The sequence below is a fragment of the Peromyscus leucopus genome, chromosome 3, assembly GCF_004664715.2.
Source record: "Peromyscus leucopus breed LL Stock chromosome 3, UCI_PerLeu_2.1, whole genome shotgun sequence".
NCBI lineage: Eukaryota > Metazoa > Chordata > Mammalia > Rodentia > Cricetidae > Peromyscus > Peromyscus leucopus.
The window spans coordinates 93,174,344-93,197,904 of record NC_051065.1 but is presented as its reverse complement, the minus strand read 5'-3'; the positions used below and the strand labels follow the sequence as shown (position 1 = coordinate 93,197,904).

The 23,561-nt window shown below is 36.2% G+C and overlaps 1 protein-coding gene across 1 annotated transcript in view; it reads left to right on the top strand.

The window, feature by feature from the left end:
- Nucleotides 1-23,561, top strand: part of Ctnna2 (catenin alpha 2) — a 1,102,240-nt gene extending 1,078,679 nt beyond the window's left edge. The window contains 1 exon segment of the mRNA XM_028871390.2: nt 22,351-23,561. Coding sequence (XP_028727223.1) covers nt 22,351-22,638 — 288 coding nt within the window. The 3' untranslated portion in view covers nt 22,639-23,561.

Here is a 23,561-nt window from a genome sequence, read left to right as displayed (position 1 = left end):
ATGTCCTTTATTGGTGTTGGCCCTGAGACTTTTTCAACACTTCTAAAATCATGGGGAGTAACAAAGCAAACAAACTGTGTTTTCAACGTGCTTGATTTAGGTGGGGTTTTTTTTTTTGTTTGTTTGTTTTTTTTTAGAGGAAAGCTTCCAAATGCCATGACAAATTTGACTTTTTTAATGAAAAAAGTCACCACTCTTGCAAGTTTAGGGCATGCCATTTTTAAAGTGTCACAACCAAATATACTATCATTTTTGTATGTTATTGTTGCTGTTCCGTGTTGTAACACTACTGTTTTTATTGGGTCACTTGGTGAAGACGTCGGGAAAGCTGCTGTTCTTTGAGTTTCTGTTGCTGATTAGCTCTTTATATGCCTTACTGTTTAGAGAGAAAAGATGAAGTAGAATGAGCCTTTCTCTTGGCTTCTTTCCTTGTTTCTTTCCTGGGTACTTATTAAAATGCTGGAGCTGGAAGCTTTTCTCTGAGAGGGCAAAAAGGGATCATGAATGCAGTTACACCTTTCAGGGAATATGGAAGGACTAGGATTTCCTTCCTTCCTTCCTTCATTCCTTCCTTCCTTTCTTCCTTCCTTCCTTCTTTCCTTTCTTTCTTTCTTTCTTTCTTTCTTTCTTTCTTTCTTTCTTTCTTTCTTCCTTCCTTCCTTCCTTCCTTCCTTCCTTCCTTTCTTTCTTTCTTTCTTCTTTCTCTCTTTCTTCCTTCCTTCCTTCCTTCCTTTCTTTCTTTGTTTCTTTCTTTCTTTTCTTACAATTGAACATCAGAACATGGGTCCCTGTTGAAATGAGGTGGCCACATTTAGGTATGGACTATGCGAATTATAAAATATACAAAGAGAGGATATCATTTATGTTTTTCACAGTATAGAGCCTTAATTGGGCATTTATTTATGCACATTGGTGGTAGAACATGTGGATAGTTTGAATGGAGATCCTTTTTTGTTTTGCTTTGTATTTATTTTTGAAACAAGGTCTCACATATCTCTGGGTGACATCCAAGTTTTTATGTAGATGAGAATAACTTTGAATTTCTTATCCTCCATCTCCTGAGTGCTAGGATTATAGATGTGCACCACCAAACCAAGTTTAATGTGTTGCTAGAGATTGATCCTAGGGCTTTTGGCCTACTCAGAAAGCACTTTACCACTGATCCATATCCACAACCCCCAAAAGACATAGCTCTCACTAATAGGTTTTCTGTTTTCTGTTTCATTCAGAACTTGTATTTCTTATACCAGATTTGTAGAACTTTTTATTTTAGCAAGTACTGGATCATTTTGGTACTGGGAATTTGGGACCTGGATGGGTGGTGCTTCTAGAATTAATTTCTCTCTTAGATGCCCAGTCTAAAAGACCAACTATAATTTTAGATATTTTAGACCAGGTAAAGAAAAATAGGGCCACTCTAGCCAACAGGAAGATTTTGGGTGGTATTCACTAGCATTCAAGCTAATGTTACAATGCACATGGAGAATGTTAACATCTTACATGTTTGGTTATTCCCTGTCAAATCTCTTATCTACCACTCATTAAAAGCATTACACCCCTAAATCCCAGGTAGGACCAATGTTTTCAGTGGTAGGAAATGTGATGTCTACTCATAGCTCAAGTTGTTAATGTCTTTTATCAACCCCCCACACAGCTGCCAGGTAAGAAATGGCAATATTTTTCCAAACTCTTGGAACACAATCATCTTTAAACTTCGTGAGTTGAGAGTGGTTGTGTTGTACGCTTGTGCCAACTCAGAAAGTCTACCATGGAATGTCTCATGCATGCACTTGTTGATTTTCATGTGCATGTTCCATCGACAGTGATGTTTAGTGTTTTTTAAATGTACTTTGTATGTATAAAAATTATAATTTATAATGCACACATATAATATATTCTAAAGGAGATGGTGGATTGTAATAGTAGTTGTACTTGATTAAGATCTATAATTGATATACTGATCCTCTTCCTGTCATTGACTGGTTAGGTTTATCCAAAGTCAATGATTTAGATTCTTTGGGCATCTGATTTTTGTTAACTATGAAGTAGGTATATGGTCTATAAAGGATGTAGCCTTATGTATATAGACCCAAAAATTCTATATTTTTATGATTTTTGAAAAAAAAAGATAGCTAAAAAGAGGACTGAATAGCTGAAAAAAATACAGTTTTTATATTGGACATATCTTCAATCCTTTAACAAGTTCATTCAAAAATAGATTTTAAAATATATCCTCCATCTGGTGCACTGTTTTTGGTTAATACTATATATGAATAGTCCATGTTCTTTGGCATGTAATCATCATTTGATTAACTTGTTCTCTATAACACACTTAATTCTGAATGAACTGAAATGTAAGGAGAAGTAGTACCGTGATAACTGGCTATGCTGTTTTGAAAGAATGATTTGTTTAGAACTCAGTATTTTTATAATTTTATGGTTAAAAATTGTTTGGCATTAAAAATATACATATCTACTAGATGCTCCACAAAAAATGTCATTGAAGACTCTGAAGTTCAAGGTTACATATGCAATATTTTAGGAACACCCCCATGTTATGGATAAGTATTGATGAGTAGAGAATTGATATGTACTAAGCTATGAGCTATATAGGATATAAAAAGATTGTTCATTTGGGTCTTGAGGAATGTGCAAATCTCTAAACACTTGCCAAGTGATAACTTGGAAATTAACACAGTAAGTGCTCAAGTAACTAAGAAATATCCCTGTGACCTTTTAAGCTAAGGACCTAGTTTAGGTCCTTATCTAGTATAAGTATCTTCATTTCCTAATATTACATAAATTTCTACAATTTGATGTCTCTGGAACTACCTTTAGACTAACTTGTTTAGGGGGAGCAACAAGCTCATTGAATCAAATGTTATGGAATGGTTGTGAGAAGTGGAGGTGATTGCCCTTAGTAGTATTGGTGTCTGTGTTTTTGTGTATTTGTGTTTTTGTACAAGAGGATGTCAGATAAGAATATAGGTCTTCAAGATCAAAGAAATGTTAATGGGCTTGAGGATATCGTGTATTCAGATGTGTTTTACATCAAAATTAGTTACTCCTGAGAGTCTTGTACTTTTCCTGAATCATTTCTGACTTAATTATATGTTTAGTTTACAACACATTTTACATCTTTGGAGAAATTAAGAAGCCTACAAGTGAATGGACTGTAGTTGTTTTTGATGAAGATAAAACTAGATAGCCATTTTCTAGGTTATACAGAATATCATGTGACCATGCCTAGCTACATCTGTGGAAGACAGTTGAAGGAAAAGGAAATAGCCCCAAAGCTAACTGGTTCTCAGGTAAAAATGGAAAGAGAGTGTTTTTCTGGAGCCATCCATGGCAGCTTTAGAATTGCTAGATGGTGATGGAAATGTCTACCAGCCAATGAGAATCTGTGTCATAAGATGGTTTTGGAAGGCAAGGAGAAGCAAGAATCATGGCATATTCTCTGCCTTAGAAAAGCCACAGTTGATAACGTTTAACTACTAAGTAAAACTGTGTGGCATTATGCAAGTCTTCTTTCTGATACCCTTGGGAGGAGATTACTGATTTAGGTCTGATTTACACATATGGATAAACAAAAACTTATCCAAAAGCTTCTGTGATAGAGACTCAGTGATGATTTGTAGTGTGTACTCTGCCTCACTTTCTTGTCATCAAAAGCCATCCAAGTTACTATTTTGACCTTTCTAACAGTCTTGAACTCCATGAATAGACCTACCCTGCAGCCTATCCCCTTTTACAGATTCTCCAGGCTTTGTAACTAAATAAAGATTTGGCTCACTCCATTCTGTGAAATGCTTCTTAGTTTCTTAATGTGACATCAAAATTACCTTTTAGATTTTATTATCCCAGGAAATCATTTTTTTTCACAGGCTAAACGACTATGTGAGAACACTGAAGTGTAGGGATGAAAAACAGCTTTCCAAGAGAAAAAAATTTTGTTGGAACTAATCGTTCAATACAAAGGTCAAACGAAACTTGAATTATTTTTCAAAGACATTATAGATCATTAAAGGATGGTAGTGATATTAGAACTGCTTTCCCCAAAAGAAAGTTGACATTGTTCTCTTTACTCAGGTCCAAGCAAGCATATATATAGAGTATTCTAGAAATAATCAGATCTGTAAATTAACAAATACTGAATATATAATATGATGTCTACTGTTTGATGTAGTATAGATTCACAGATGAAATTATCATGGAAAACAAGAGTCTAAAACAAGTAAAAATGATATATTACAACATTCTCCCTGAACAAAATATAATACAAGGTAATTTGAATATCTACATAGAAAGGGGCAAAGAGTCAAAAGAAAGTGTCATGTATATGTATAATTTACTCATATATATACATACATATATACATATATATATACACATACATACATATATATATATATATATATATATATATATATATATATATATATATATACTTTGTAAATATGGAACCACCACAGAATAAGAATTTTCCAGGGAGAAGAGAAAGTATAATATCCCCAAAGAAGAAACCTGAAAAATCTTACTATTTATGTATATGTGCATTTTAGGCTGATTTTACCTGAAAATGTCAGAGAAAGGTAGAATGTCTTTGTCTTATTACTACTATTATTCAGTAGTGTTCGTTTTTCTTTTGCAATGACCAGAACATCTGCATGAAAAACCCAGCATAGGGGTAAAAGGAGGCTATGAAAATGCAGAAGCTAGGCTAAATTGCAGACCTTTTGAATAAAGATGATAGAGAGTAGGATCTTGGAATATCTAATTAACTACCAACTTCTTAACATACACCAGGTGATTCATTTTCACACCTCTGTTTCAAACTCTGCAAAGTAACAAACTGACTCATCTTTCTGTTCTTGGAAGAAGTTTCAGAGGGGAAAAAAATTGAACATTAGGAGTTAAGAATTTAGAGAGTTAATGGTAACCTTGTTAGTTAGGTTTTCATAGCTGCAACTAAAATGCCTTGAAAGACCAATTTGAGGGTGGATTTACTTGTTTTGGCTCACTGTTTTGAATTGTTCAGCTGTGGTCACTTGACTGCTTGTTTCTAGACCCTCACTGAGGCAGAAGATAATGGCAGTGGAAGCATATGACAAAGGCTGCTTACCTTAAGAGAGAGGGAGGCAGCCTCTTTGACAAGCCCCCTGGGGCTTTCTTCCACCTAGACCTGTCTTCCTATTGTTGGTCAGTTCCCAATAATGCCACCATATTATGAATCCATCAAAGGATCAATCCACCAATTAGGTCAGTGCCCTTAGGATTCTAATCATTTCCTCAAAGCTATCAGCTGGCAGCTAAACCACTGATGCATGAGCCTGAGTGGGACATTTCACATTAAAACTGAAGCAGTAATGTAAGACTATGCATCAAATAGTCCATTTAAACCTTGGCTAAGCATGAGGAATAATGTTATCAGAATGATGGTTAGTAAGTCTAAGGAATTAGTAAATGATGAACTTAAAGGAAGAGGGTGGGACAGTGGAGATCTGAGAAGTGGTCTTGCATATTTTGTTTGTCCTGTCCCAACATGAAAAGTTAAGGCAGAACAAAACTAAGTGGCTCTATATCTCCAAAGTTGTGAAGAGATGTGCATTTATGTGGATGTGTGAGATGGGGAGGGAAGAAGAGAAAATTGAGAAGAAATAGAGACAGAACAATTCAGAGAAGTTCATTTCAAGAATAGTATTGACAGAGCTGTTTGATGACTTTAAGTGAAAGACTGAAAAATGTGCACATTAGCATTCTCATCTTAACTAGGAAAAAACACATGTGTTTATGCTCCTGAAATGAAATGTGACCTAGATGGTCTGTATTACAAATATTAGTTGCATAACTATATGTTTGAATCAACAATCAATTAGAAGTGTTAAATTTCTTCTCTATTTTCCCTTCATGGATAACAGCTGTTACCCTACACCCATCAGTCTGTGCACAAAGCTAGGGAAATGCTCAAAGACAGGAAGAAGGGACACTTGAGATATGTCCCACATTTGTTCCTTCCAAAGAGACGCTGCAGCTTTTTTGATGCCATAGATATCCTCTTGTTCCCTTTCATCCTGTCTGCCCCAGTCAAGCTTTTGGACATTCAAAGAGCTGAGCAACCAGTCAAAGGCTCTGCCTCATAGAGATTGGTGCATCATTGTGAGTTTAGAGGAATCATATGGAGAGGTGATGGATGAAATCAGGGAAAACAATTACTCAGACAAAAGAGAATAGTATTGATTTTCACATTTGAGAATATAGAAGCAACAATTAGCTATTAAACTAGGAGATGCTCATATTTTTGCTTCTACCATTCTGAAACTGAAGTTTGGAAAACAAATATGGATCAGTATCCAATTTGTAAAGGTTTCTTATATAGATGGATTTGGACTCCAGAAAGAAGAGAGGAGACAGCCTTATTGGTTAAGGTGAGACCTTCCTAGGATATAAAGGCAATCTGAGACTCCTAAATAGGAAGACTTTTTTTTCCAATTTACTAAGTCTGGAGTAGTCCAGATAAACCTTTCCTGTGAAGGTTGTTGTGGTTTGCCAGTGTAGAGTGTTAAACCATCTCTGAATTCTCCTAATGGGTGTCTATAGCAACCACTCATCTCTAGTCAGTGATACTTGACTGTATTGGAGTCAACAAAATTACCTCTGGAAGAGCACTATAGAACTATTTGCCATCTTGATCTTTTGCTCAGAATATACACACCTTTTGAGATGGAGCTTCTGGTATTCCTTCTCTTTGAAAGGGTAGAAAATGACAGATGCTGTGCTTCAAGATTCACTTTCCGCCCCTCGGTGTTAGCCTGGCACCAGGGCTTGGAGGTGTACTTTGCTAAAAGAAAGACTGTTAAGGACCTATTAGAGTTGTTATTGTTCATAGATCACCTTAACTCCTTACTACTTGTAACAGATCCCCCTTAGCTTACAGATACAGGAATTCCTGTTCCCAAAGACTATTATTTGAATGGTTAAATTTAGAGAAAAAAAAATTTAAACAGGGCAAAAATGACTTACATTTATTACTTTGTATGAACAAGGAGTTTTTTAAAAATTCCATTGTGATCATGACATTTAAACTTGCAAGTTTCTATCCTCAATGCTCTGATTCAGGTAATTTCTTTAATTTTTAAAGTACTGTGAAAACAATGTAACTATCTTAGCACTTTGTTCATTCTGTACACTTTGAAATCTTGATATGGTGGGAACAGATAAATATATTTTTAAGATGGAAGGAAAAGGAGAAAGAGATAGGCTATGTTCCTTCCTTAAAATATTATTTTTTCAATAATATCTAGTGCATTAGACTAATGATCATGTTGGAATTCAGTTTTCTAGTGGAGTTCTTTTTGAGATATTTATAATCAATAAATTCTGTAGCATATAAGTTTGTAGCAGGTGAGCCTTGAAACCATGGGGTTATTGTCAAGCACTAAACATGTTTCACAGCTAAGAATTATAATAAAGTTGGAGTGCCCTTGTAGATATAACCCCAGGTATAAGACACCACTCAGTGATATATCGAGTGATATACTAAACTGTAGCCTTGGCATTTTTGTCTCTTGGAGAAAAAATGAGATGACCTTAAGTCTTGTAATACATATGTAGGTGATTCAACTTTGTCAAGGCTAGACTCACAGGAAATCCAAGAAAAAAGTTTGCCTTGGGGAAATTTCCATGTCAATCTTAAATGTAGTATGATGCAGCATCTTGCCCATGCTAAAATCAATCTGCAACTCTTTAATGTTTATCTTTGTTCCTGGGTTAACAGTTGCTGTCACATTAAAATTAAGTAGTATTTTCCCCTAATAAGTTTTCCAGTTCATAGTTTTCAAGCTTCTTTTCAACAGAAACTCTGATATATTTTTCTCTGATTTTTGGCAATACTGTTATGCATTTCCTGTCTTTTGAGGATTCTGTTCCCTTTAATCTGTGAATTATGAAAGTTTCTTGTGTAGCTCAGTCTCTTTTGAGAGAGTACAGACAATATGTTGTCCATCCATAGAGGTCCTTTGTTGAACCAAAAATACTTGTAGTTTTAGATGGAAGGGAACCCTCAGGTGTTTTTTGCTACATTTTCAATAAAGTGCATTCACTGCAGGAGAACAGAACTAGAAGGCTTCCAAACTAGGCCAAGCCCTGGCAGGCACCTGTATGAAGAAGCATCCTGGCTTCTAAAGAGAGCCACCTTACATGCCTTTTATGTCTTCTCTCAGTTACAGGCATTTAGAACTGTGGTACATTGCTAAATGCATGATTCACAAGGACAAAGGGCATCTCAGATGATTGTCTTTCCTCTTGTAGGTTCCTCTTTTCTTTTCCCTACTGATGAGAAAGTGAAGCTAAACTTAGTATTACTTTTTAAAAAATTAAATTAACCCAGGAAAAGTCTAATAAGTTTGGTCACAGGGCATATGCCAAATTTGGGAGATATCTAAAAGTGTATAGCCCAGCAAAGAGAACACTCATCAATTTTTAGTTTCCAATAGGCACATCTCATACTTCAGTTTAAAGAGAAGTCTCAACTAAGAATCCATCACTGAACTGAGTGTCACTTATCCCACTATCACCAATACCTAATCCCAATGTGCTTCATGTATTGGGAACCCTTGTGGAAAACATACCAGGAAGGGGCAAATCAGTACCTGTACTTAAGGATCCAGAATAGTAGCTACGGAGACAGGACCCACAAAGCTTTCAAGTACAAAACAGCAAACAAATAGCTCTCCATCCGATTGGAGGAAGAAATGCATCAGAATTGAGAAGGAGTCATCAAAGGCATATTAGTGGATGAGCTGCTAGTTCATGTGGAAGGCATGACTTCCCTTCAATTTATTCTTAGAATTTGTCTCTTTTCGACCCCTTAAAACATGTTTCCTGTAGAGCTTCCTCTGAAGACTATTTTTCTTTGAGTATTCAGCAAAATAAAAAGTTGAGATTATAACTAGGCCACCATGTAATCAGGGCCAAGGTGGAGACTCATCTTCTCTGGAAAATCTTTTTCCTAATCTTGCCAGTACTGATTATAACCAGTTACTTGAGTCATCTGTTGGAATACCTGCTAACATACAGGTTTCTTGGGCCAGTGGCATCTGACTGTTCCAAAATTTTTGAAAGCTTATATAATAATCATTTATAGCCAAACACTTGTTTAAAACTTCAAAAATATGTTTTAAGCTTCTTTCCTTTTTTATTCAGACCTCATAATATCCTTTGAAAAACATGGTTATTAACTTCATTTTACACATGAAGAAATAGAAACTTACAGTAGGGACTGCTCCATTCTTTTATAGGCACTAAATGATACAGAGATAGTTTCTCTCATGGATAGTTTGTGTGTTATGAAATGTGAGCACAGTTTAGGAGTGTCTGTTCTGTAGAGCAGTAGTCGAAGGAAAATGTCACATGCCAGGCGCTGTAATATGATAATGTCCATAGTTCCTACTGTGTTGTTTTTGTTTCATAGTGTTTGCAAGATGACAAATTAAAAGGCTTCATAGAAATTTGAAATAGTGAAAATTTAAAATCATTTTTCTTCCTAGCTTTTTGGTATATAGAAATTAGTATGTGTGAAATCTTCAGATGAGAAAAATTAGAAGTTGTTATTAATCAAGTCTCCTTTGACTATGGAGAGGCTCTTTTGGAGGGTTGTAGTTGGTGGAAAGAGAATCAGAGCCAGCGGATGATGTCACCACCACTCAGTGAACAACTATCATGAATCATGATGGCAAAGCTGGTATTTGTGTGTGTTGTCTTCCTTTGTGTGATCCTGATGACTTCTTGGTCCCGTGGCTCATGCTTGTGAGCTATTAGAATGTTACACTGGTGTGTTTACAAGATTACTATTACCACACTCAGAATGCTAGAGAGTAGAGTAGGAGAATCCTATAGTGAACTTCCCTCTTCAAAGAAGACTGTCACAGTGGCATAACCCCCCATCACAAAATATTAAATTTTCTCTATTTCTTTTTCCTTATATGTGGAGAAAGGAATGCTCTTATGTACTTGTTTTAAAGATCTGAGAGAATTTATGTGATGCAAACACGATGTCTAGCAACCACACCTCAGTGCCTTGCTGACATTAGTACTCTGAGTAAAATAGATAGTCTTTTATTTATAAAATATTTTATAGACAAGAAGGCTGGCCTTGAAATCTGCTCAAAGTTCAGTGATGGAAGAGGTCATATAGTCAGTTTATATTGCAGTTTGGCTCATTTACTTTCTCAATTATGAACCGTTTCTACTCTTCTGACAGACTCATGCCTTTGGTTCTACTTTCATGGGAGAATGATAGTGTAGAAGGAATGTGTACTAGCCTACTCACTGCATTTTAATTTCATGTGTGTCTTTCCACATCAATTTCCAAATCTTTAATGTCACAATAATTCAATAAGACCCTGTTGGAGATGTTTGGAGAATAGCAGGTGGATAGGGAAGTATGAATAAGATAAAGTATGGATTAGCTGACAGGACTATGGAAAATATTTTAAGGGAAAGAAGAAAATAGACTGAGGCTACTGGGGTGGGAATGTATTGAAATTTGGAAACTATTTTTAGTTAGCTTTCATCATGATGCCAGTTGGAATTTGCTTTGAATTTTACTGAGATAGAGGTTGACACTGAAATAGAGAGCCACTGGAAGAAGTTGATGAGAGAAGGGACAGGCTGAGTTCATTTGAGAGAATCATTCTGGATTTTATTTGAGTAGTAGAGTGGGCAGGGTAGGAAGCAAGGAGAGTGGCTAGGCGGAAGTATGGGGAAAAAAAAAAAAAAACTAGCAATGATGTCTGAAGAGTTGGCTTGAGTGAGTGACCAGAGGGCAGAAGGTGAGATGAGGTCCAGTAGCAAGTGAATTAAAGTTGTGAGGACAGGAGATGATGGAAAATGAGATGCTGTGTCAGAGAACAAAATGCAGCACATAACTCAGGATGCTTCATCTGAGTGATATGAAGAAGGGAAGGGCTGCTGACTGAGAGGGAGAGGTCTGTGGGAGGAGTGAGTTTTAGGTAGGGGTGGAGTGATTCATGGAGCTTCTAATAGCTTGAAAAGATGGGGAAAGTCAATAAGAAAAGATCTGAGAAAGATTAGGTGATTCTCTAAACACCAAAGAATCTTCGAAAAGGTAACTGAAGAATTTGAAATGGAATAGATATAGAAATGAAGTGAATTCATGGTTGCAGCTCCACCAAATTGTATTCCTAGGTCAAGGTGAAGTCTGTATCCAAACCTGTGGCAGGTGCACATAGTAAGCCCATGGAAGTGGTTGGGGTGACAGTTCATGGTGGAAAAATAGTGACTAGAGTGAAGGGAATGTTTGTAGGGAATTTTTCTGTGTCTACTAAAAATAGACAGAAAAGTGTGTTCAGTTGTGGAAAGCCATGGATCAGCTGCTCAGTTTTAAAACTAATTTAATTAAAAATTACTGAGTTTTAAACCATGCATTATATTGAGGGCTTCTTATGAACACTTGAACTGTGGAACTTTTTTTGTCTTAATTCTCATTTCTATAATGAAAAAAATTGAAAATTTGAATTAATGTACTGAATTATTTTATGTAGCTATAGATGTAAGAGATCATTACTCATGAATTATATAAGAAGATAATTATTACATTGGAGAAAAATGATAATTAATATTCTGTAGTCTCATTGAATGACAGCAGAAATGTCCCAAGTGGATACCTGAAACCTGGGCATAAGGAGCTCTATGTGGTATAGTCATCAATCTTAGCTATGAAGTGACTACTGGACAAAGGCTTGATTCATTTACTTAGAAAAGAAGTGGTACAAGATTTTTATCATGCTGCTAAGAACAGTGCAAAATTTAATACTTAAGATGCTTTAGTTCTAGAACAGTCTATTTAGTAATTCCAGACCAAAATTGTCTTTGAGTCACGGAAACTGATAGGAACAAAACCACAAATAAGAAGGTTTTGTTAAGTGCATTTAAGAGATGACATGAATCCAGCAGAGACTGCCAACAAGAGTACTTGTATGGACAGAAGGCCGACAGAGCATACAGCAGAGGAAGTCTCAGACCATGCCCATTATAGAGGGGAAGTCTTCTGGACTGTGCAAATAAGGGTATTAAGGTCAGTGCATGTCAATTATCCTCGCCTCTGATGTGTACAGGCCAGCAAAAAGATGCAGTTCCCTAGTTTTGACATTTAATGATCTTGAATTAAAAAAAAAAAATACACCTCCCCTTGTTAGTTTCTCTTTCCTACGCTATGTGGGTAATATAATAAGTGTTACCAGTAGGAAATAGTTGCAGAAAGATATTAATGAGTCTTCATTTGATGAGATTTTCAAGGTTCTTTAAACGATATTGAGGCAAGGTTAGTCTCAGCTGGAGAGGGTTAGTGCTAGGTCCAATGACTCAAGGTGTAATTAAAGATGAACAATTAATTACACTTTTGTAACCTACTTTGTAGCCAAACATATTTATTGATTTAGGAAGGATCCAGGGAATCCAGTGTTTTGTGTTTTTATGAAAATAAGCCATGCCTTGAGATGATGGTCTTCATTGATTGAGTTGTTAGGTAAGAAGGCATGGATCTTAATAAGTTTTGGAGTGAGTTAATTAAGATGTTACCTTCTTTTTATTTTTTAGAAGAAATTACTATAAATAATATCTAATAAATATAGCTTGAATTATTGGAATTTTGTGTTATGTGGTTATAAAATATATTGTACATTGGTTATTTCATTTAATGTTTCTGAAATTAGATTGTAAATGTTGGTTTCTTACCTAGATTGACTTCCTATCACCTCCCAGTAGACTCCTTCTTCAAGACACTGTCAAGCCCTAAGTGTTGCTAGATATTTGGGGCATCATCGTTTTACCTAAGACCCTTAATGTTTTCTGTATTGACTCTTGATTACTTCTGCATTCTGAAGGATTTAATAGTGCTAAAAGTATGCAGACATTTTAATGCTTTCTATTTGCCTTTCTGAACTTTTTTCTAGGTCTTATTCATGAAAAGTATAAGATTCAGCTAATGATAGTTTAAGACATTTTCAGTAAAAGCAGAATAAAAGAGGTATCTAAATTATTAAGTGGAGGGTGAGGGCTGGAGGAGGAAGAGTTAGAAAAACCGAAATAGGATCAAAAGATTTGGGAATAGAAAATCATAGTAATACTAAGAACCAGAAATAGAGCTGAGGACGTGGTACATGATAGGTCCCTGAACAAAGGGCATTTTCACGTTTAGCACTTAGTGATCTAGGAAAATGCTAGATTATACGGTATTGTCGTCAGTAGCAGACCATTTTCACTCAACAGTTTATCATGGCAATCTTTCTATGTGTTTACATAGAACTTACATTTATATTACAACTATCTAGTCATATGAATGGTTACATGGCTTATCCAGTTAGTGTGGCCATAGATACTTGCTTTTTTCTAACTCAAGCAATGCTACAGTAAACATTCTTGAGCAGTCTAAAGATCAAGACTTTCAAGCAGAGATATATTTAGTAGCTCATTTAAAATCATGTAGTTAGTAATTGGTCCCATTGGATTGTGAACTCAGATTGAGTCATAGCTTATGAATTCATTGCCTTTGGGGGAGAGTTCCTCTTATACTGCCTCATTGTCATGATACTTGGGGAGTGGGGTCATTGGAAAAAAGGACAGTGAAGGTGGTGATGCTCTCTAGAGGGAAGGCAAAAGGAAGCCTTTGATCCTTTGAAGTGTAGCTATAAGATATCAAGTTTGCAAGATAAATCACGATGATACATATGTTCAGAGATGACACAATCAACTATGAATGTGCAGTACACTCATGTGAGACACAAAAGTAGCATGTAACACCCCATCGAAGGTAGTATCCAGTACTCTCTGCCATGGTGTGTGTCTGAAAATGTGTAGGTCATTTTTTCACTTGATGAATTTATTACCTCATGAGTCTTCTGTCATGTGGAAGCAAACATTTTAGAGATCAATAGGCCATAAGGTCCTGTATGGTGGGATGGTCTAGAGAGTTGAATGAAAGAAGAAAGTCAGGAAAAGATGGGAGAATTCCTAGGTGCCTAGGCATAATTGCTCCTAATTTTACAAGAGGCAACACATCTCAAGTGTAGCAAGAATCCCTTGTTTGGGGTTGAGCAAAAATTATTCAGCCTTTACTGGTAGAGAAAAAATGGCTCTAAGCCATATTTAGAAAATTTGTTGACTGTAATTAAGCCTTCATGGGAGTCCCCAAGGTTTACTTACCTATAATTGAAAAAATGCAAATGAAGACAGTTAATCAGTGAACTGGCTGACTATGAAGCACTACTACCTACCTAAATGAATTAAATCCAAGACACAAATACATCCAGTGGAGAGTTACCTGGGAACCAACTGGCAAATCTCTCAGCGAGGCTTTGGAGACATTTTCTTTAGCCTGTCTGAGACTGCAGGGGCTTTCTGCTAAGGTCTTTGCCAATTTAATCCTTGGCCATTATGTACAGATTTCCTCAGGACTGGCTCTCAGTGTTGGTAGAGTACCAGCTGCCTCTCTGGGAGAGCTCAAGGAACCCCTACAGAAAACATCAGACCTCTTGTGCTCCTTTCCATCATAACTGACTCCCTACTTAAAATGAAAATATTTGTTATACAAGACTGAGTTATCAAATAAGAAGAATAACTCTAGGACAAACTAACTGCTCAGGTGATATTTGCCAATACCTTAGGGGATAGCTATTAGGCATTGGTGTATGTTATAAGATATGTTGCAGTTATGGTTAAACAACAATCAACCAGGGACATTTATTTTTTACCTTAGACACAATGCTTCTTAATATATGTTGCTAGATTTTATTACCTGATTTAAAAATAGTTCCCTAAAATAACTTACACTTTTGTTAATACTTATGCATACTCATTTACAATTTCATTAATTGGAAACTCATAACAAAGAGCCATTACTAAGAAGTGCACAATCTGTTCCTAAAAAATTTAGTCATTGGAACAAAAAGGGGAATGCGGTGTCATTTAAATAAAATGTATTTGTCAATGGTCTGATGAGCAGTAGTGAAATGAAAAAGTACTTAAGCCTTTATATATATATATATATATATATATATATATATATATATATATATATGATAGATAGAGAGACAGAGACACAGAGAGAGACACAGAGAGAGACACACACAGAGAGAGTGCTAATATAGTGGATGATTATCTATTCTGTAAATGGTACAACACTGTCTTCAACAGTTCTGTCAAAATGTCAACTCTTAGAGGAGGGAAGTAAATATGTTACCTCTTCCTTTGTCACTTAGCCAGTTCTGAGGGGAAAAAAAGTACTGTGATTGATTAATAATGTCTGCCTTGAAGACCGCAAAAGTGACTGTCTTAAGCAAATGAAATCTATCTTTGCTAACGTTGTCTCGTGGTTGATATCTGAGGAGGTGAGTGGAGAGAGCAACAGAATAATAACTTGCCACGATAGAAATGTCCTTTTCCCCCTTTTGCCAGTATATAAACATCCTGAGACAAGTTACGTTGGGGAAGAAAGGACATAGCTAAACCCTTTCACCCCATCTTTGTCTGAGTTATTTATTGCTCCTGACTTGCTAGAGATTTTTTTAAAAGGTGTTATTGATATAAATTTAGATGTATCATGATTTCTAATGAGATCAAATACCTCTTCAAAGTCTCATGGATTTATTTAAAAAAAAAACAATATGAAATGTTCTTCTTGGCAGATAATAAACCCTGTTGCTCTAGGTCTCTAGCTCTTCCATTCACTAACAGCAAAGCTGACTTGTAGAAAATCTTCCCACACCAGCAAGTAATGTGTGACATTTTTGCAGGGGAGGGAACGAGTAATAGTTTAAATATAACTAAAGGCCAGCTGTAGTTTTCTGAAAGTATCTGCCTTTTAATAAAATTATTCTCAATTTTTCTATCATAATTTCTTTTCCCAAAATATGTAGGCTAGTGCCGCTAAAACTACTTCCTGTTCTGTACTAAAGCTATCTTATTTAGCCACTCAGAAATCCTCCAAGTGACTAAAATGGACTTCTGCCATATTTGTGGTACCTATTTCTAGTTTTATATTCACTGTTATTAGCTTGGAGTTGAGGTAATGAAAATAGAATAGTTTTAGCCTTAACATGAAAGTGCACTTTTCTTGGGCCGCTGAACATTTCAATGTCATCAAGCATCCTTCCTAGTGTTTATATTTCCAAAACAGGTTCTGAATGAACTTGACTTTTTATTTATTTTTTAATTTGGCCAGTATTCCCATGACACTCCCATTATTTTTAGCCTGAGAACAGTTTGGATTTCCTTAGGCTGCCCTTTTATGTTTCATTATATTTGGGGGGGGCCCTAATCATCTTATTTGAATACAGACATTATCTCAAAATGGGTCCAAACCACATGGCTGTTGTAAATGAATGCATGCTGAATTGACAGTTGAAATTCCAGTCCTCTGTGCTTACATTCCTCACCCTTATGAATGACATTCTGAAAGAGTGAGATTTTGTCCCCTTTTGTTCAGTTAATTTTCCACTCCTTTTACATTTTGCACTTTTAGACATTGTTCTTTTTATTGTTTTTTTTTCTTAAAGGAAATTGTGAATCATAAACAGCATTTTTTTCATTTGTTTTTTGTTGGCTACAATAAGCATCCCATTGTTCTGTATAGCTAATTCTCCCATGATTCCCTAGTCAACCAAACCTATTTTTTATTCAAATAGGCTCTTTCTTGATAATGTCATATCTCAGATTATTAAAAGGATATTGATTTTTTTATTCTGAATGTCTTATGCTGCAAATTTTTAAGTAAACATATTGGAATTTTGGATGTGCAGAGAGAAAACATTTAGGATTTTATTCTGCATTATTTTCCCTTGCTTTGTAAAAACATTAACAGAAGAAAAAACACAAATGAATATATGTTTATATATGCATATATGTCAAAATTAGGATGATTTATTAATATAAATAGAATATGTGATGTTTCATAACCAGCTCGCCAAGATTCACTCCAACATTTCTAATGGTCCCTAAGATAACTCCAGTTAGATAAGACACAGAAATTGAACTCAGCTCTTTAACATCTCAAAATTTTTTTATGTTTTGTCTTACCTCGGTACATCAGTATAAAGCCAGAGGCAATAGGAATTTGAGACTTGTTTCCCATTGAATAGTTTTGGAATTGTGACCACCAGGAAGCCCATTTCCCTGCCTTATCCCTCCCTACATGACTCCCAGTAAATCTTTTATTTCTGTGGTTCCTTGTACACCTGACACCCTACTAAGGCACTCCCTGTAGAAAGTTATGCTTTTTAGAATGTGTGTCATCTTTTCTGGATCTCCTGTAACATCTGACAGTCTGAGTCTGAGTCTATGCGTGTCTACATACCCATCACTTGAGAAGTGGTTGACACAACACAGAAGAAATAATTGCATGGGGAAATGTGTGGGTGGAAAAATGGAGAAAGAATGTAGGGAAAGGGGGAAAAGATTTTAGCATTGCTTTCAAGAGTGTGACCGAGTCATGCATTGATGTTCAGTTATGTTGTAATGGTGGATGTTTAGTGTAAGCCCAGCTTTAATGAAATAGTCCACCAGTAGTGACTTGGAGTTTTAGGAGTTTCCTCATAACTCATTTCATGCACATCTCATGCTGTTTTCCAGCTCTGAAGTTATAAAGAATTAGACAGCAGCATAAATATCAATAATGAGAAGAATTACATTCAGGAAAGACTTCCCTATTCAAGACACAAATGAGGACAGTGAAGAGGAAGACAATCCCTATGTGACTTTGTGATGGAAGTTGTGTGGAGTTAAGAATGGGAACAGTGGCAGGGAAGGGGGAAACAGAAAAAAAAAATTCCTGAGAAACAGCTTAACTCACCCTTATTCGCTTTCATGGACTGTAATAGAACAAGATGTGAGGAAACATCTGTTGCCTTTTTTAAAATAGTACTTTGATATTTTGAAAGATTAGTGACAGAATTAGGAGAATTCTAATGCCTATAGCTACGGACAAGTGTGGAAGAGCAGGAGTCCAGCACAGCTCGATAGAATTGAGGAGTAAATGAGGGTTGGTCAGTGAGAGCAATGGCCACAGTGCGGGTTCTCAAATCAGGCTTCCTGGGTTTAAACCTTGATGATGGAATGACAATGCACCATGTATTACTCTTAGAAATCATTCGTGGTGAGATCATGATCACTCTCAGGGCTGATTGTCCATCTAAATGAGAGAAAGTAGTCATGTGGTCTAATTTGTTAAATGTAGCACATGTTTTTTTTAAAAAATTAGCTTAAAATATGAACAGTTGCTCTTGGACTGGCTACAAAGATCACCATAGGGAACAGAAGTGTCTTTAATGAAATGCTGGGACTTGCACTAGAAAGAGATACCCATATAGACTGCTTGAGGAATGCTGATGATGTCACAATTTGAATCCATTATAAGGAGATCTAGATCAAGGCATAGAACATTAATTATAATGGCAGAGACCCACTTAAAGGTCTAAACCAATAGCTAGAGCTGGGTAGTAAATGTGCATAGGTTGCTTTCCAGGCTCTGCTGCCCTGAGTATGACTCCAAGACAGCAAAACAGATATAGGTAAAAAAAAAAAAAAAAATGATGGGGACAGTTCAACACTGGGTAGGAACATTACAAGGTCAAATTGTCAACACAGAGAGGATTCAGATTCTTAAAAATAAGTTAAAAATCTATAGAGCACATGAGGTAGAGCTAGTCAAAAACTGTGATGATAATGATATCAGGATGTGTCAGAGTTGAGGTATCAGGCTTCCAGGTCTGGCAGAGTAAAGAGAGGCAGAGACTTTTTCATCCATAGGTAGTGGCTGATAAACAAGGCCCTAAAGTTTAGGTGGTGCTTCCAGGGAATAATGCTGTTCACAGGCTTTCAAACCATGTCAAAAGATGGAATTGAATTTAATCCCTAAACATCAGTTTCCTTGCCTATAAAATGAGTGCAACAATCATTGCTACTTGAGAAGTTTTGAAAATTGAATCACATAATTTAATTAACATAACTAAGGCAATGCCAGGCACCTCCTCATAAGTGCTCAATTAATGTCAGTTATTATTATTAGAACTTCACTTAAATATGTTAATTTACTCATCTTATTTGAAAATGCCACTGTTAGAGTAAAGCATCAGAAAATAGAAAGTAATTATGCTAAATAGGTGTCCTTAAACTCTGCTAAAAGAAATCATGCCACATGTCTTTACTCTTTCTAATATCTTTTGGGGATTAAAGTTTCACCTAAATCTTTTCAGTTAGAAGTCTTTTTGGACAAAAATAAACAAAACCCATTCATTTGAAGTTAAAAGAAAAATAACCCATGCTGAAATACAGCCAAGTCATAAAAGTGGGTCTTGAGTAGGACAAAATATATACTTTTGGAATTGAACTTTTTTTTAAGTCACATTTTATATTAAGTTTTTGGATTCAGTTTATTGTCTGTGTGTAGTTCTCTTAGTCAGTTGTCTAGGTCTCTCTCCCAATATCTGCCTTAGCAGGTGGGTTGAGTAAGACCACTGGACTTATATATCAGAGCCATCTTACTCTCACCAATATGTGAGATTTATTCACAGGACTCCTGCATCAGGTTGGGAGGACAATTGGGTTCTGAAGAAGAGGCGGGTTCCTCTTGCTTTGCTGCAGAATTAGATACCATCTATCTAAAAATGGAATCTGTGGTTAAAAAAAATCTCCAAATTGCTCATATCTTTTTATTCAGATCCATTCAATTCCCCAAGACTCACTTTTCAAGAGCCATTTAATATTATAATAGACATATCTTGCCTTATGCTACTAATTCTTTCATAACTCCCAAAAGCAATATTATCCCTGGCATATAACTTTACTCTCTATTTTACCAATGGCATGGAATAGAATTAACTAATTTTATGAATAAATATCAGTCATTTTTGAAACTTGAAAGACTGATGTGGAAATAATTATAATTAAGGATGAGGGTCATGTGGGAATGTTCTTTGTAGCTTACACAAAAAATCATGATGGATGCATTTAATTGACCCAACATGTTGCCTTATCTCCATCCATTACTTATCCCTCCACTTGGAGGGATACAGGGAAAAACTGAAAATGTGAAATACAGTCAAATATTGTGAAGTACTGGAAGCAATTGCTAAAATATGCTAATTGTCATCTTTGGGTTTCATTAATTTAGTTGTTGCCAAACTTTGGTAAATCTGTCAGAATCTTCTAGGCTCTTTTTAAAAATGGAAGCTTTTTTAACTTTTCTTTTAATTTGTTTTTACGAATCTTTGGGTTGGGCCTGTAAAAGGACATTTCCCAGGTGATGCTGATATGGCAGTCCAAAGATTATATTGAGAAGTTGTAAAGTAATCCATGCTTGGCTTCTTTCTCATATTAATATTGAATAATCTAGACTTTTCTCATTAAAGCTCGCTTTACAAACATAGGTGGGATCAACTAAACAGCCCAGACGAGGCCATTATTTGGGTATATGTACCTGGTACAGTCTGAAGGAGATGGTAAAGTAAAATAGTAAATGGGTTGCTCTACTTCCTTAAATTAAATTGTACAGCGATTCATTATATTTCCCCTGACTGGTGGCTTTGAGTCACAAACTAGTTCTTTTCTACTATATTATATAGTCTTACTGATATTTTTTGTGGCAAAGCATAAATTCATTACTATTATGAGACTCATATACAAAGAACGTTACAGTTTCCCAGTGATCAGACCCCAAGCTTTTAGATGATGGAATAATCACCCACTAGATTGCAATCATTTTTAACCCAGTGTAAAACCTCTTGTCCAAGTGATGGCATCAGAGAGGCACTGATCAAAATTTAAATGACCCCAGTTACTACATGGTAGCCATTTTGATCTCTAGATGACATGAAGCAATGTGAATGTCAGTCACGTGGAAGGGCGGAGCCATAGGGTTTACAGTCTCTTTTCTTCAGGCTATTGCTAATCACTAAATCTTGCATGACTGTGCTTCATTTATATTTACTGCAAAGCAACTGATGAATGGTTTACTATACTTAAACATGTCTGAAGCTGGAGTAAGACTGCCAGTCTAGCTAATGATTTGTTTCTTTCATTAGATTACATATAGAATCTTTTCTGATAGGGACTCTGAGAAATGTAGTTTTTCTAGCATAAATGGTTTGATTCTTGATCCTAGCAGAGTTGAAACAGATACTAAATGACCCAGAATATGGTATGTATCAAATGGCTTAGCTAGTAGCAGAAATTGGGTAAATTTAAAATTGCTGGTCAGGTGATGGGCTTTAAACCCTATTATTATTTTATTATTTATTATAGTTTCTCATGGCAAAGATCTCTCTATGTAGCCCAGTATGTCCCCCTTTTTCTTTCTTTTCTTTCTTTTTTTTAAGAGATGTTCTCACTTATATAGTCCTCCCTAGCCTAGAACTAGCTATGTATACCCAGCAGGATCCACCTACCATGCTCTGCCTGGCCTCAACTCTTGATCCTCCTTCACTGACTTCCTCAATGACTGCTTTTATGGCAGTTTAAAAAAAAAAAAATTGCCCGTTCCAATAGGTGGCAGTGTGAAGTAGTTTGTAAGAATGTCATAATTTAAAACTACACAAATTCCTGAACCATGTCTCTCATCATGAAGTGACATGAGTGAAAACACCAGATAGAGCACTTTAAAGAATTAAGTGGGAAAGTACTTTAGAAATTCTTAAGATAGTGTTTGGTGCATAGTACATACAAAATAGTTTATGAACACATGGACAAGTGTGCCTTTCTGAACACTGTCAAACCCAGAAAACCATGCCACAATAGCTGATATTTTCACAGGAGGTATATTCATGACCTAGAAATACTGAAATGTGTACTCTAGTATCAATAATTAAAGAACGTGTGTTGGCTGTTGTCTTCATTTCTATCAGTCCTGAGCTCAGGAAGTAGAAATAATGTATAAAGATTCTTCCATAGGTAGGGGCATGAAACTGAAATATAACCCTTTGTGACTTCTTCAAAAAAGTATCCAGTGCCTGCCAAATAAGTTTCAAGCATTTGAGTAACTGCTACCATTGTGAATGAGTCTAATAAGATATGTTCCCCATGGGGATATGTACATGCTAAGAATAGCACTCAGTCTTCACTTGTATTGGGATTTTAGAGAACTATGTACTGCAAAGCAAAATGGGATGAAGGGTAGGAGAAGGCAGTTGGCTGATAATGTGCTAACTTTATCTTGTGATAATCTGCTTGTGTGGCAACACCAGGAGAAGCACAACACTCCTAGATGTGTGAAACTGTACCTGTGCCTTGTGACTTTGAGGCCTTGACTGACCCAATTATCTTATTTTTCCCTTTTTCTAGCTGGACAGTGCTACATCACTCATCCAGGCAGCCAAAAACCTGATGAATGCTGTTGTCCTCACGGTGAAAGCATCTTATGTAGCCTCAACCAAATACCAGAAGGTCTATGGGACAGCAGCTGTCAACTCTCCAGTTGTGTCATGGAAGATGAAGGCTCCTGAAAAGAAGCCCCTTGTGAAGAGAGAAAAGCCTGAAGAATTCCAGACACGAGTTCGACGGGGGTCTCAGAAGAAACACATTTCACCTGTGCAGGCTTTAAGTGAATTCAAAGCGATGGATTCCTTCTAGGACAATAGGCTTTAAAACAAGAAAGCTTTTCTTTCTGTTGCCCCACCCTTTCTTTCTTTTTCATTTTGATTCCATTTTTGTAAGCATACCTGCCGACTTGTATGCCTCTGGCATGGGGAAATTAAAAGAACAGTGTCTGTTTGCATGTAAGATGAGATGAGATCAATAATGATGGTCCATCTGTAGCCTGGAGAGGGGACAGGTGATTTCTGTCCTGAGGTGGCACAGAGCTGTCCTTCGCAACATTCTCTTAAAGTTGGGCAAAGAGTTCACACTGAAATGTTCATGGGAGTGGGGGGGATGGGGAAATAAACTTAACTCTTCAAAAGCAAACTCTAATGCATGCAAGAATCATTAGGTTGGCAGGTATATTCATAAGTGAAAAACCTGGAAGTGTAATGGTAGAACATAAAACCTGTACTGCTTCTGTTTCGGTGCAAAAAAATGTATTAGCCAATACGCTGAAGTGTGTGGCCCACAAATTGAACAATTTAACCTCCATGTCCTGTATCCATGCTATCCTGTGGATTCTTAACTGAGGAGAAACTAACTTGTCCCTTCTCAAATGCTTCTTTAATCTGCATTCTGTTCATTCTTCCTGGTAGTGCCATTACTAGTGTTCCTCTTATCAGTTCCCCCCTCTGCTGAAGATAATAAACATTCATTTGAGACACCTGGATACTTCTGCGGACACTGACAACACAAAGTGGAGCTCAACTGTCCTTCTTTCTGTTCCTTTCTTTCTTTTTAAACTTGAACTCTGACTTTGCTAGACATAGAAGGCTCAATGGTGGAAAGTTAGCGCAATGGAGATTGACTGTGTGTGAAGGTTTAGAGGCAAATGCTTAGGTGTGTAGCTTGGAGTGCCGGTATCTAATATACCATTGTAGTCACTGACACAAAATAAACACATTTAATCTTGA